The following is a 15,700-nucleotide window of genomic DNA, read 5'->3' as shown; positions in this document are numbered from 1 at the left end:
AAAACCAACTCCAAGTCTTCAACTACGGAAGTGATGACATGCTAACCCAAGTCAACTGCTTGTTTGATGGGGTCTGAACTATCAAGGGGTTGAGATTTCAGTTTTGGGTTTCCAATGTTAAGAGGCTTTGGGCTCAAATCTCGCATTAGGTTGACATGGATGTATACAATTTTACTGAAGCACACATTAACAGTTGTAGGGAATCACAAGTTTGTTTGTAATTCCCATTTGTTCTCTGCATCATTTTACATGTGTTTTTTCCCTACATGATGGCAAACAGACATGAATTAGTTCTTTCAAAATTCAAAATTTGTGTAATGGCAGAGTTGCCACCACCAGGTCTACCACCACCACTAACAAAAGCACAACCATAAGTGGAGAGAAGAGATGGTAAATACTTCTAATCTTCATTGGTATGTATAATTACAAGCACTACTTGACCCAAAAGGAATCCAAAGACTAACATGCTACAGCTGACAACCTATCTTTTTTTTGGTTGGTGGGCTTGCTTCTTGCTGAAAAGCAAAAAGATAAAGAGCAACAGTACTACAAGCCACTACCTCTAAGCCTTGAACTTCCCCTTTTTTTCTCTCTTACTTTTCTTGAATCTGGTTTTTGTTTTGGGTGATTCTTCGTATGTTAAACAGAAAGAAATCAGAAGTGTTTCAGTAGTTTACATGATCATTTCCTTCTGGTATGCTTTCCAGCGCAGGTCTCCAAATTCTTGAACTTCTACTGTCATCACCCTTAATACAAACATCTCTGCCTTGTCCATTTTGAAGCTGAGAAATAATCTCAGCAACTGAGTTAACTCCCTTACTTAGAATCTCCTCCAGCTTCTGTTTGCTGATGACTAGCTTCACCCTCACGACACCATTTCCATCACAACCACGCTCTGCCCGAGTAGAATTTGATGCAACAGGTACTAAACCAGTACTGTTATGATCACCTCCAGAAGATGATGGTAAAGGTGGTGGGAGAAGATAGTAAAGACGGCCACTGAGCATTTGAGTGTTGGGACAAAGATGCCGGAGCACCGGAAGTTTGTCGGAGATTGCATGGCCTGTGAATTCAGATAAAACTCGATGAACTCTTAATGGGTGTTTGTATTCAAGAACCTTACCATCAGTTTTCATCACCTTGATAATCTTCTCTTGTTGTGGAGCTATGCAGTTACCCATGGTTGGTATTCCAGCTTTACAAAACCAAGTTGCTGAGGAAGAAGAAATATAAATGAAAGTGGAGGAAAGGTTGGTGTTGTTTTTTTGGTGACTTGAGGGTTGCAAGAGGAGAAGGGTTTGTAGTAATTTAAAGGTTGAAAGCAAAACATTTGCCCTTGCAATTCCTTAAAATTACCAAGGACAGCAATCATTTACGTTTGACCCACCTTATTCATCATCTCTTATTGATTTCTAGGAAATTTTTTGTGAAGTTCCCCTTCCCACTAAATTTATATTTACCCAAACCTTCAAACGTGTATCTCACTAATCACCTAGCTTTTCTTGACTTCTTTCTATCTAAAAATATATAAAAATGTGTAATATTCAAACTACCCCTCGTTACTCAATGGATCTCATTTATCTTGGGTATATGCTGGAACGAGTAAGAGGGTATTTTGGATATATAAATTTTTATGATGGCAAACGAACGTAGCTATTTTGTTACATGAATCCAGAGATTGAAATCTTTGCATTCATAAATGCGAGATTTATACCCGTTTGATTGTGAAAATCTCTGGATTCATGAAATTTAGAGATTTATATTTTTACACTAAAAACGTGAATATTTAGATTTATGGGTAAAATACTAAACGTTTGGACATTCACAAAAATCACGTCAGACTTGAAATCTCTAGATATTTTGAAGTCTTCAAATTCATGTAACCAAACAGGCCCAATTAGTTTTTTTTTTACTAGAGGTGTTTGTCAAGAAAATTCATGTTAGACACTTGAATTTGAATATGTAAACGAGCCCTATAACTAAAATTTTCCCATTAAATGCTGTAAGAAAAGAATTTTCATGTCTGGGAGACAAGAAAAAGATTAAAGTTTGGAGATTTCTTGTTGCATTGGTATATAATTATGTGAGAACCTTGGAAATTCCAAAACCTTGTGTGGCTTCAGATGATTTGAAGTGAGTGGAGTAGTAACCGACCCAATTGTTGTGAAGAAAAGTTATTGAATCACCTAACTTTAAGGTTGAGTGATATGATTAAACAAGTTTCATCTATTTGTTCTGGGCAGAGATCTACAGGGGATGGGACCATGCTTATGAGATACTTGTTGAGTACTTAATTAGAGAACCATGCTTATGAGATACTAGTTGAGTTTTAATTTGCGTGAAATCAAGTTGTTTTTCCTTTCTAAATCTGAAATCTTCTTTAGTCAAAAGCTTGAAAGCACGCTTAACCTAAAAGGCTCTCTTTAAGTCAAAAGCTTGGCAGCACGCTTACAGCAAAAACATTAATTCCACAAACCAAGAATGTGCTTTAATTTAATTAGCCAGCCACACATCTCTATCCTGAAATTCTTCCAGTGAGAAAGCTTAGAGATTCTTCCATGTCCGTTGCTTCCCATTTCAAATTAAAAAACAAATTTAACATGTCTGCTTAATACCCTACCACACAATCAACTTAAAAGCAAGAGGGTTTTTTCTAAATTTTGCCTTGCATTGATGGGTTTGACTTAAAATTCAACAATTGAATCTGTGGAGGATTTAGTGGCCCCAATGCAAGGTAGTGTAGCCCATCAATCGCCCAATGAAGAGAATTAAAAGAACAATTAGAGATCTTAATCCCTTTATTACTAAAACCTGTTAATATTGGAACCATATCTCTTAAGCTGTGTGAGAACTTATGATTGAAAGAAGACTGCAAATGGAGAAGAAAAGGAAGAAATACAGCTTTTTAAGCTAACCTTAATTCTTCAACTCATATTCTCTCTTCTTGCTGTATTTGAGAACATGAAGTGGCAGCTTTGAAGGTATTTTCGTCGTTTAAAGAAGTTTAATTTGCATTTAACTGTGATTTCTTAATTGCAAAAGATGTCTTAATAGGGAATCTAGCTGATAAATTAGTTAAAGGGGGTGTGGTATTAATTTTAGAGGTAACTTAAAAGGGAGGTTTTGAAAGAAAAAAATTGAAGTAAGAGCATAAGTACAAATCGATGAAAACAATGTGGGATCTTAAGATTAACGAAACTTGATTAAAAGCTGACTGAAGCCGACCATGGCCGACTGATTAAGACCCTTCAAAGAATAATGGGTTTAGTGTAATTTGGAATGAAGTCTTGGTCGTTTTCAGGATAGAGAACCATTCAGATGAGGTCATAGATCAGTTCATCACTGCAACCCACTGAGACCCACTAGCGAATATATATTACCTGAGAACCACCAACACGTTTTCACTGGTTGAGAGAAAAAGAGAGAGAGAGAGAGATTAGTGGGGGAGTGATGCAGTGATCACGCATGACTGACGAAGGAATGTTTTATGGTTTTCAGTAGTGGATGACTCAGAAGTAGCAGAAACGTCTAAAACAATGATATTATTCATTAGGAGTCCCAAAACAAGCTCGATTATATTATTTCTTTTCTTGCACTAGCTGTTGTTCCTCTAATATTAGCTTGTTTACAGGTTTTGCCAGGAGAATTGGATTCTGGATTTGTGCTAAAAATATCTTTGATCGAATGAAGCCAAAGAGAAATCTATGATTTAGAATAACATCTAACTTAGTGATCATAGTTTTTGAGTTGGAAAAGAGCTTCTGTACGAAACCATTGTTTGGCAGATCGATCTACCAATTGGGTTGTGACGCAATAGAGCTAAAGTGGAAGGTATGTATATTAATTGGCTAAAATGAGATCTTATCTTGTTCTATGAGTATCTTTGAGATAATGTTATTTTCCAAGAACAGGATCTTATCTAATCGTATTCAATTATAGACAATTCTTGCCAAAACACTGTTTAAGATTATGTCACTGTCTCTGATGAATAATCATGATTGTGAAGGGTGTGCTATTGTTGTTGGTGGAAGTGAATGAAAAGCCAATGAAAGGCTCCTTGTTGGATGGTTAGTGAAAAGTGGTACTTCTTTTTTCTCTTTCTTTTTCTTTTGTTGAAGAATCCAAAATTCCTTTCTCATTCATCTCAGACCTTCCATTTGTCTGCAACAACTTGGAAAAAAAATGAGCCTTTGATGTTCAACGTGGAGGTGCACTTTTTGACTTGTTGATTTATTGGCTATGTTGGATGCATTGGAGGAAGAAGAACCTGGGGACACTCTACCACTCTATGGTTGGGCGGCACCGCCCCTGGAATAGTGTGGTCTGTGATTTGGAAGATTTCGTTCTCTTCCTTCTTTTTGTAAGACAATTCTATTGAAGAGGGTAAGAATGACTAATGATGTCTTGATTAAAAGATCAAGAAGTTACGTAGTGGAATTAGGTCAAATCATCATACTTGTCATAGAGGATGCCTTCCTAGTTAGAGCATCGGCAACGGCAACATAGTTCGCTGCCCTAGAAATGGGTTCTAAGACGAAAGAATCAGGCTTGCTGAGAAAAACTTTAATATCCTCTACAATGCTGGGATATATGAGCCGGAACACAAAATGAAGGGTTAAGGAGGCAGTTTGTCAATTCCTTGCAATTGGACTTAATGATAACTTGACAATGCCTAGCTTTAATGATCTCAAGAAAACCCATCCTGAGGGCCCAACTTTCACCTATTAGAATCGAAGAGCAACTCAGCTTATTAGAATAGGCCCACAATGGGAGATCCCTGTCATTCCACAAAATAACACGCACTCCTTCACAATCAATTTCTTCCGACCACGAAAAGTTGATGTTCATCTTCAACCAACCAGCAGGGGGCGGCGACCATCTTTTCCAACAAATAGTTACATGGGACCGAACCTCATCTTTGCACATAACAAACCAAAACTCCGCATGGGCATGGTGATTTTTATGGATGGCTTCTATAGAGCTCCTGTGAAGACCTTTGAAAACCAACTCGTTTCTCGAAATCCAAATGTTCCAACATAAAAAGACCAAAAGGCTAAAAGTCGAGGCTTCTTCATGCTTCGAAGTAAACTTCAATTGGTTCCAAAACTCCAAAAGATGTAGTAACTTTGGTTGGATTTCCTTATGGACAATAAAAGAAATGTAACCGCTGAACCATATAATCTTCGCATAAGGGCAAGAGAGAAGGATATTGTTCAGTTGATTCACACAAGGAGCTGCATCTTCTGCATATAGGATCGATGGGGATTTGTCTCCTCATGAGATTTTCTCCAATAGCATGACCTTGGGCCAAAGCTTTCCATAGAAAAGTCTTTAGTTTTGGGAGGTACATTTGGAAGATTTCATTGAAGCTCCATTCCATCTAGAATGACATTTTTGGATCTTAAGATACCCAAGCAAGTTTGGCCTGGTGAGCCCAAGCCCAACCAAATCCATGCAATCAGGCTAGATTCTTCAGCCCATGAGCTGGGTTAAGATTGGAATTTCTTAGCCCTAATTAGGCCTGGGCTTGGGCTCTGCCTTGTTAACAGAAAACTTCAAAGGAAGAAGCTTTTGTTAGGAATTGCTGCACAAGCTTATATTTAGGAAGAAATATGGTGAACGTTGCTGGAGACATTTGAAGAGATTGAACACCAATAGCTTTAGGGAGTCAGTTGGTCTCTAATTTTAGCAGGAACAGGTTTCTGGAACCGTGACCACAACTTATTAATATTTAAAAATTTTGTATATTTACTGAGAACCCATTTTCTCCTTCTTGTCGATACGGAGGAGGAGATAGAGAGAGGGAAATAGAGAAGAGAAACAAGGTTTTTCCTCCATCGATCTGATCACCATTAATGGCAGTCACAGTAGCTGTATTTGCGGTCGGGATTGCATTACTGATTGCTGCTCCATTATCCCAGCGTAAGGACTTCCACGATAATCTTCTCAAATTTTCTCTTAATTTTGTTTTTTTTAAAGATTGTGATGAAAGCGATGATCGATGATGATGGGTTTGTTCTGGAACAGAGCATGGGTTTCTGGAGTTTAGTTACAGTGGAGCAATAGGTCCGGATAAATGGGGAAGCTTGAGTCCAGATTTCAGCGCATGTTCCACCGGAAAGCTTCAATCTCCGGTGAACATTGTCAGGGATAAAGTCGTCGACAATCACGAGTTGCCGTGTTTGAAGAAAGCTTATGAAGAAAGCAATTACACATTAATCAACCATGGCTTCGGCGTTGAGGTTCGTCTCGTTACTTCAATTCTTTCCATGTCTAATCCTAAATGTGAAGCTCGCCAACCCAGTTGATAAGAAAATCTGAAATTGATAAATATATATTTTTTTTGGGGGGGGTCTTTGGGCGTGGACATGCAGCTGCAATTTGGAAACGCTGGAGTTTTGATTCAAGATGGCAAGAACTACACCTTTAAGAAAATCGATTGGCATTCACCTTCCGAACACACAATCGATGGTGTCAGGTAAAACCGCTTGAATCTCTTTTGGTTGAATCAAGAAACTATAACAGTTTTTTTTCGTTACTGATAATTACTCATTCAATAATAACAGGTATCCTTTGGAGCTCCAACAAATCCACGTCTCTGACGATGGCCATATCTCGGTGCTGTCCACCCTCTACAAGTACGGCAATGTGGATCCATTCCTCTTTCAGGTAAACTCATGGTTTCCACAGATCTCATGAGCTTCTAGCTACTAATGCCGATTCTTACAATTTATATTTGTATAATCATGAACAACAACAACACTCTTTGAGGGTTTGTTTTGTTATTTTAATTCTGGGGTTTGGCTGGCAGTTAAACAAGCATATAGACCAATTGAACGAGGTATGTGGACATGATGAAGAAGTTCACGTCCCTGTAGCTGAACTCAGAGCCAAGTACTTGAGATACAAACCAGTGAAGTATTACAGATACATTGGTTCTCTAACTAGCCCTCCATGCACAGAGAATGTTACCTGGACCATTATCAATAAGGTAATCATGAATTTTAAGAATTGTTTGATCAATCTGGAATAGTTTTCAAAACTGTAATTTATAGTTGAGATCTGGAATGGAGAAGCTCTTATGATATGCTAATACATATGGACCTACATGATGCTGATGTTGATGCTGATGCAGGTCAGAGAAGCTAGCAAAGAGCAAGTTGAAGCTTTGAAAGCTCCACTGGATGGATCATGCAAAAGCAACGCAAGGCCTGTGCAGCCTCTCAATGGACGTACGATTGAGCTCTACAATGCCAAGCGCACAAACTGAGTTCCCCCTCCCCTTCCCCTCCTAAAGAAGTTGAAAAAGAAAGAAAAACTAAAATCAAAATGTTATATCATCCATGGTTTCTTGGTGAAATCTATGCTTGAAGTGGATCTACTGTGTCATATATAATGGTGATGATCAAAATGGTTTGTATTTTATTTTAACATATTTAATTACATATTTAAATTTAATTTGTCTTACCAAGCCCATGAAATGCTTTTTTTTTTTTTTTTGGGGGTAAAGCCCAATGCTTGAAAAACATAAATTGAGAATCCAAACATTAAAATTATAGGCAAGAGGTCATGAGTTTAAAATTCATCTCTCATATATTTTATGTCTGAAAAATTATAAAACAAGAATCAAAGAAGAGAAGGAGAAAGATAGTAAAAACATCTAGAAAAAGCATCCAATCACTCAAATGAGCCTTCCATTTGATTTATTTAAATAGAAAATGGAATCGTCAATGCTCAAAAAGAGGAGAAAGAGACGAACACATGCGTGTACGTGGTACGCTTTTAGATACAATGGAAAAATATGTTGTCACCTAAATTAGTCAATGATTCTCAAATATTATAATATCTCTAACTTTCTCATGATAGGGACCATTAAATTATAGAATGAAAGTGTTCTAGAAAAACAAAAAACAAAAAAATTGTTCCAGAGAAAGTGACCATACTCGTTATGGCCCAATGTTAGATTATAAATTATTGTGTAAATTACGATGGATAATTAATGCATTTAAATTAAATGAATGGAAAGCCGCCCTAAGAGTTTCAAAATTTTAGCCTTCCCTTGGAGAATAATATAAAATCAGAAATTTATTTTCTCTTTGCTTGGGAAAGGAATTTTTTTCTATAATTAATTATTTTACATTAGTGGGTGAAAACTATTACATATATCAAGAAGAGTTAAAATTTTGATCTCTTCACTAAGAATGCCGGTCATTAAAAGTAACCCTTCCAATGAACAATTTAAATCGATGAGACTTTGCTATCTGGAGAGTGAAAGTTTCAAGCCTTTAAGGACGGGTATCGGTGAAAGTATAGAAGTTGAGGAGAGGATATGTTGGACATAAGACATGATTAGTGTTATAATAATTGAGTCATGGGAAGCATGTTAGCATGCGACAAGGATGAATATTGTACGTGTTTTTGGCCGCATTTTAGTATTCTTGTGGACTATATTCATTTGTCGTCTATCATATGACTTTTTTTTATTTTATTCGACATTGTAAGAGAACATGTATCACAAAATAATATGTGAATGTTGAAATAACTTAAATTATTTATTTAAATAAGTGTGCTCTGAGACGTACATCAGGTCTCTTGTTTGCTAATTTTCAATATTTTTTCTCAATACTTAATTTACTAACCTAACCAAACCTGTGATAATTACATTCAGGGTCTTGTTATATGCGTGTTTTTTGTGGGTGTGTAGTGGTGTTGTTGTTTTGGCCAAAAAAACAAGTGGTCCGGTTGAAATGGAGGTTGGATCGTCTCCTCCGATGACTGTTGACAACGAATTATATGGAGCCCACAATATTAGGATGATTAAATTTATTTTTTAAAAATATTTTATTATTTTTACTTGTGGCTCTACATAATTTATGGTTGTAATATCGTCGAAGAACCATAGAGTGCTTCCGTCAAGAGAGATGATCCACACTCATAACCCTCATCCCTCCACACACACTCCCCCGAAAAAAAGAATTTAAAACACAAGACAAGTAATTTGTTTATAGATTATATGCATTCCACACTACAACAGCTATGGTCATTGGATATCTTTATTAGTCTAATTTTTATTTTAAAAATATCCAACGAATAAATTTCTAATTATGTTTAAAAATATAAGATAGATTTATCAGATTCAATGGCGTGAGGAGAAGAGGAAAGGGATTTTTAGATTTATTGCGTATAGTGTGTTACATTATGTCAAATGACAGATTACCCAAATAATAGAGCACTTAAGTATATTTTTTCTGCTATAGAATATCCCTAATCTCAATGAAAAATTAATAATATAATTGACCTTTAACAAAAAGAAAAAAGGGCAGATAAAGACTACGGCTCCTAGTAAAAAAAGTCTTGGATTCGACTTGTTGACCCATCTCTTATATATATAAAAAATTCCTAAATACCAAAATAATTTAAAAACAGGGCATCATCTCTTATGCAACTGGTCACTCAAACAAATACAGTAAGGTCTTCTCAATCTCAAGCAATTGTATGAACTCCCCCTCATCAAGATTGGCTCAAGATTAATTGTGATGCATCTTGGAAGAAATGTGAACCTAAAGAAGATCTAGGTATTATTTGTAAAGGTGTAAATGGATAACCGAAATCCGCTTCCGAATTTGCATCCGCATCCGTTTAGGGATATCCGAATCCGTCCGATTACTAATAGGATGTGGATATGGTATATACCCCTTTCTTACCGATTATTATCCGTTCGATAAAATTATCCGATTAAGTTACTTATTTAGATCTGTTATTCTTATTTTTATAAAAATTCTACCTATGATATGTGACTATTTGTTAAAATTTTCTACTAAAATAGCTATCAAAGTTGCTAAATTCTTAAATTTCAAACATAAACCTCACAAATAAAAAGATAAAAATGTAAACAAGTAGTCAAAAACTTGTATTCAATCTGTATTCATGCCCATTTAGAAGAAAATAACCATCCGATTATCATCCGAATCCTATCCCGAATATAATGGATGGGATTGGTATCCCTTCCGATTTGAATCCGTTTGAAAACCCCAGAATAGGATATTATCCGAGATTTCTAGAGAGACCACTATTTGTGATATCTTAATCAAAGATTGGCACCGGGGGGGGGCCTAGCGGTTCCGTGCGCGATGGGGATAATTATAATACCACCTTATCCAATCTTAAGACATAGATCTTGAGACAGATTTGAGTCATATGTTTTGAACATGTTTCTATGTTGGCAAATTCAATAGCCGATAACCTAGCTCGAAAGGTCATGTTGGTCAGGAGCAGAATTTTTGTGTTTGTTTTCACTTTGTGGTTAAAAGATCTTTGTATTGTTTCTTCTCAAGCTTTGTTGTTGAATTTTAAATCTCTACGAAAGAAAAAAGAAATCACTCAAACTATTCATCCCAAAAGAAATCACTCACAAAGTTTTCATTCCAAAAAGTACTCACAAACCATATGTCATGTTTTCCGGTTATATTTACAGAAAAGCCCTCCAGAGGGAGTGACGAAATTTCTAATGATAGAAAAGAAATGAGGAAGAGGAGGAGACGTTTGTTTTCCGCGAATCACGTATAAACCGGGTGACGCAGTGATTCAACAACCGCCACGTGGCTAGCACCGAACGTGACGTCATCGAGTCGAGTGTTTTCCGTTCCACAATCAGACAGAAGCGGGACCCGCAGTCTCCCAGTCACGAACGCAATCGACTTTCTGGGGTGCGCCCAAATCCCGACGGCGCCACATACTACTGTGTGCGTCAACAGATTCCACAGCCACAACCGGATCCGAGTCTTCGAAATTGAGATCACTTGCCCACGAATCTGATCTTCGACCCGAGACGAACCGCTTCATTCCATCCAACCCGGTTGGTTCAACCACACCCAACGGCATACTCGACGGAGTCGGAATCTTGCGTCCCCTTTCTGCGAAACTCCAACGGGGTACCGATGCCAGCGTGGGCGATTCTTTTGGTGGGCCCTCCGTAGCGACGCCGGAAGCGTCCCTGCATTTGGGCCGGAGAATCGCCTTAAGGTTCGCCCAGAACCCGGTTTTGTTGCCAGACTCGGACGACTTGGAAGCCTTGGCTTTCGCGGCTTTCGTAGCTTCCGTTTGCCGTCGGCCGCTTGCAGAGCGGCGCTTTCTGTCCCTTTTGGATCTTATTCTCCCTATACACGAAACTTTAGGCGACGAAGGCTCCGCCACCGTGAGGGACTTTCCATTACGTGATGGTCTCTTCGGGAAGAACGGAGCTCGCGGCAGTGGACCGCTCCGCCGTGACTTACTCTTAATGAAACGCGATTTCGGTGGCTTGGGAAGACCGATGATGGATGGGTTGGTCGTGAAACTGAAAGAAAATCTCTGTGATGAGTGAGTGGAATTGGAGATGTGGTTGTGGTTGTGGTTGTGGTTGTGGTTGTGATTGTGGTTGTGGTTTTGGTTGGGGTTGGAGTTTCCCTTCTGAGACTCCTTCCGCTCGTAAACAGCGTTTCTATTGAACCACTCGAGCTCTTCTTCCTTGAGTATTTGAAAGGATTCCGCCGGGAAATCAGGTGGCACCTCTACCTCCTTGTCCTCCTCCGCCGTGTCCGGCGGCGGGTGGTGATCTTCTACTAAGCTTTCGCAGGTGATTCTCCGGTCACCGCCGCACACTAACGTTTCTAGATCAACTTGCGGCATCTGACGTGCACAGAAAGAATGGAGAAGAAAAATGTGTATTGAGAATTGCGACTCTGAGAGCTGGAGAAGCTCTTATATAAAAATACAACACACAAGCGTCGAAGTTTCCAACTTTGACATGCTTTCATCCTTCATCGGTGGTGCCACGAGTCGTGCTACTGACCCGTTAGATTAGAATATTAGTTTCCACTTTAATATATTATTAATTAATATTCTCAATTTGAACAAATACACAAGGTCAGCAGAGTTGAAAGCAAGCAAAGGAGAAGGAAGGAGAAAGACCCGAAAGAGCAGTTGGCGTAGATATATAATATAACAAACAAAAATAGTCATAAAGGGAATTTCTGATTACCAGATTTACCCCCTGGAAATTATCAAAAAGACATATTTAGTCGTAAAGAGATTATCTAGAAGTAGAGTTAATTTATTTATTAGTGTATAATGATGAAGGGATTCTTTGAAAGTTGGAACTTATTCAATCAACGTGACTGCGCGAGTAAGCAAGTTCAATTCAAGCTGGTCTAGAATGTTTGAGGCCCTTCTAATTTTGTAATATAATACTTGTGGGGGGCATGAAAAGAAAAAGAAATCATCTATTTCCATGGTGGACTTTCACAGAGGTTCTCACTTCTCAGCAAGTACTTAAGATTTACGTGGATTTAGATTCTACTGCATCGTTGAATATTAGGGGAAATTGATAACCAATCAATGTGAATCTTGAATTAATCCTGTTAACCACTTAGGAGGCTAACTGCTAACAAACTGAGACATGATTCAACTAAGTCAAATTGGCAATAACCTATCTTAAATATCTATTGAATTTGTATAATAATTCATCTGCAATTTCTTTTAAATTACAGTTAAATAAATTTATAATTCTTATATTATCCTTAATGTCTTAATGGCTTTACAAGTTGTACTTTATAAAAATAGAATTTTAACTTTTTTTTTCTTCTTTTCTCATGAATTTTTTTTCTTTTTCTTTCTTTATTATTTTATATTATAAGATATAGAATAACACAACTAAGAGTCATATTCCTCGTACCCTCTGTCCAACTAATAGTCTAACAACAAAACAAGTAATCACTGCCAATTTGGTACGGCATTGGAGTGTCTAGTCATTGGATTAATTATATCGGAGTTCTTTGGAATTTTCTTTATAGTTTTAAGAGAAATCAAACTTTATCTACTTGAAATCGATCCGCCAAACACAAAAGCATAACTATAAATTCTTTGAATCGATCCACCAAACACAATATCATAACTAGAAATTCTTTCTAGCTATATGAGAAGGGAAAAAAAAAAAAAAAAGCCTAGAAAATCTTGAAACAATAGAAATCCATGAGGGTGGAGAAAATAAAAGAAGCTTAAAGGAAAAATAATTCCATAAAAGTGGGCTAAATTGTTAAAATGACTACCAAAATTAATGAATTACATATTAAATGATACTAATTTTTTGTTATTCACTGGTTGGATTGTCAAAATCATTTCACCAAAAAAAGAATAAATGTCCACTTATCATTGCATATGATTGAAGGAAATATTAGATTTGTTTCGAATCATTTCCCTTTAAATTACATTGAGATTCCACTATACTAACGAATCAAGATCTCTTAAGAGTATAAAACAAATTCGTACCCACCACACAAAATATATACATATATGGCCTAAGTAGTGTTTAAATTACTCTGCAGCCAGGGATAATGCATGGTTTCCATTAGATATTCTTTTTGGTAGAAATGTCCCATTAGATAAAGGTTGTCAATTTTTCAACGTTTTGGTAAGGAAGATAGGTTTGGTTATAACTGATATGATTTATAATATCATTAACTAGTAGCTAGGTTAATTAATATAGATTAGGTAGGATAGATGGATGGATGGAGACATGCCACCTGTGAACCAAAGAAAGGGTCCTTGGCTTCTAGTGTGGAAACAAAGAAGGGGCATCTATATAATGTTTGAATTTGAAGTTAGCTGCCCATCATTAGATCAGTATATTTTTGTGATATGATGTATTCATAGCCATAGGATACACTATAGGTACATAAAATTTGTGATGTATAGGATTAAATTTTATAATTCTGCATTCTAAATTAGAAAATTCATAGATTTGACGTAGAAAGAGATCAAGGGAATTAGGTTGACTAGTTGTTGTTAGTGCAGATCCTCTCTACTCAATTGTCTATTTTTCTATTTCTCCAGTCTTACACATGGGTTTGCCCGTATATCACGAGCAGGCATGAGTAGACACGTATTCTTATTCTTATTATTATTTTTTGAGACAAGTGACACTACTAAGAGACCTAGAGATCCAAAATGTCTATGGAAAATAATTCTCCAACAACAACTTGGAGTGGTTTTAAATGCTAAAACTAACCCCTTTGCCACTTAGGTTGCCATCTTGAAGGGTATTTTTATTAAAATTATGTAGAATTAGTGGTATTTATTTATGGCCAAACAAAATAATGATTTTCAAGTTTTTTAAGCTTTTCAACTTAAGAAGTGGGACTTCCTGGGTTCAGACTTCAGAAGTGGACTTTGACCATGGGTAAACGTAAATATAGGATTTCGAAAATTTAGAATTCAAATACATGCATCAAAGATTCTTCTCCTTAAATTAACTAACAGCTTTTAATCAAGATTCTTCAATTGTGTAAAGAAGAAGAAGAAGGTTGTAATAAAGAGTTTGACTTTACGTGAAACTGGAGCAACGTATGTATGAAGAAGCAGATCGGTGCAGAAACAATTGCCTTGCAGCCACTAATTGCAGTTTCATACTGCATGCATTAATAGTGGCTGCAATGTGAATGTTTCATGCATATCGATCGGAATCATCGTAGCCCAAAAGTGTTCAAGAACATTTTAAAGAGACAAGAAAGATCCATGAAGCAACGAAATCCAAACACAAAATCCTCTACTTGTTTGAAGAAGATTTAAGCAATATTCTTGAATCGATAGAAATGCAAGATTCTGAATCCATCGATGGTCGTTTCATATTTCAGATTATCTATTCTTGACGGGGGGCTTTAGGGTTTTGTTAATCTTTGGTATCGCCGGTCCCATCTAAGCTTTTCGGTAGAAATCGTATCGATTCATCGATATGGATGACAGGTAGAAGAGTAAATGAAAGCAATAGATCAAGACCTAATTTTGTTAGGGTTCCCAAACTTGTTACGTATGTGGCCTGATTCTGCATGAATATAAAAGCTGCACGAGCTTAAGGATTTTTCACGTAAAAATCTTGTGCATCTGTGTATTCAATTTTTCTTATTTTCTTTGGTTGTGTGTTAGCTCCTTGAATTCGTTCATGACAAAACCAGACTAATTTCCATTGTGTCAAATGTTTTAATGTCTAGATTTTCATTCTTAACCATTGCAAACGAGTTTTATTTACAATTTTGGTCTTTTTTAAAAAATAGGATTTATATCTATTTCCATATTTATTGTTTCTTCCAAAGTTGAGAGGAGTAAAAAAACGACAAGAGTGATATTTGTTGGATGCCCTGATCTTGTCTTTGTGTGGTTTACTCTATTTTATTAGTGGAAACATTTTCAAGACATCTCTCAATAATTGGTCTCTTTATTCATGAATGCACAGAAATAGTCCTAATTCATTGTAGTGCAACAGTTCTGATTTTTAATTCCACTTGAAAGTCTCTGGTGCTTCTTAAATTTTGGTAGGGAATATGATGTAGCTTTCTATTCTTTATGATGTTTCACAATAAATACAAAATTTTTTGTCCAGAAAATAAATAAATCACAAATGATGTTGGAAGAAGAGTCAGACCAACATCCAAGGTTTAAAGCATCGGTGCCAAGTACCGTATTGATCAAGTGATTTCAAGAGACGCGTCATAGCACCTTGAACAACTACTCTCTCATATTGGTCGATACATTTGGGTGGACTTCAATATGTATCATGCATTTAGGAAAGAAAAAGAAAAATATATCCATGTGTATCCAATATGAATACATATTAATTTATATTATATCATATCATAAATTATTATACCATTCCAACATCAACTCTCTT

At 36.6% G+C, this 15,700-nt stretch overlaps 3 protein-coding genes across 3 annotated transcripts; 1 reads left to right on the top strand and 2 right to left on the bottom strand.

The window, feature by feature from the left end:
* Nucleotides 1-665: 665 nt before the first annotated feature.
* LOC149027603 (uncharacterized) lies at nt 666-1,181 on the bottom strand. The gene has a single exon (XM_089168990.1). The coding sequence runs from the start codon at nt 1,179-1,181 to the stop codon at nt 666-668; it is 516 nt and encodes a 171-aa protein (XP_089025116.1).
* Nucleotides 1,182-5,802: 4,621 nt separating this feature from the next.
* LOC149027602 (alpha carbonic anhydrase 1, chloroplastic-like) lies at nt 5,803-7,270 on the top strand. The gene is made up of 6 exons (XM_089167959.1): nt 5,803-5,922; nt 6,028-6,242; nt 6,375-6,478; nt 6,567-6,669; nt 6,812-6,991; nt 7,136-7,270. The coding sequence occupies exons 1-6, from the start codon at nt 5,856-5,858 to the stop codon at nt 7,268-7,270; spliced, it is 804 nt and encodes a 267-aa protein (XP_089024085.1). The 5' UTR covers nt 5,803-5,855.
* Nucleotides 7,271-10,650: 3,380 nt separating this feature from the next.
* LOC149027601 (uncharacterized) lies at nt 10,651-11,667 on the bottom strand. The gene has a single exon (XM_089167126.1). The coding sequence runs from the start codon at nt 11,665-11,667 to the stop codon at nt 10,651-10,653; it is 1,017 nt and encodes a 338-aa protein (XP_089023252.1).
* Between the last annotated feature and the right edge of the window lie 4,033 nt (nt 11,668-15,700).

Source organism: Hakea prostrata, chromosome 1 (genome assembly GCF_041222555.1).
Source record: "Hakea prostrata isolate BN-2017 chromosome 1, UWA_Hpros_2, whole genome shotgun sequence".
In the NCBI taxonomy this organism is placed as follows: Eukaryota; Viridiplantae; Streptophyta; class Magnoliopsida; order Proteales; family Proteaceae; genus Hakea; species Hakea prostrata.
Note: the sequence above shows the minus strand (reverse complement) of the source record. Positions and strands in the feature narration are given on the sequence as shown.

Excerpts from the sequence above, each read along its gene's own strand:
- LOC149027603 (XM_089168990.1), bottom strand. The coding sequence starts at position 1,181 with ATGGGTAACTGCATAGCTCCACAACAAGAGAAGATTATCAAGGTGATG.
- LOC149027602 (XM_089167959.1), top strand. The coding sequence starts at position 5,856 with ATGGCAGTCACAGTAGCTGTATTTGCGGTCGGGATTGCATTACTGATT. Across the intron at positions 6,479-6,566 it reads CACACAATCGATGGTGTCAG|GTATCCTTTGGAGCTCCAAC; the intron begins GTAAAACCGCTT and ends CAATAATAACAG. Across the intron at positions 6,992-7,135 it reads CCTGGACCATTATCAATAAG|GTCAGAGAAGCTAGCAAAGA; the intron begins GTAATCATGAAT and ends ATGCTGATGCAG.
- LOC149027601 (XM_089167126.1), bottom strand. The coding sequence starts at position 11,667 with ATGCCGCAAGTTGATCTAGAAACGTTAGTGTGCGGCGGTGACCGGAGA.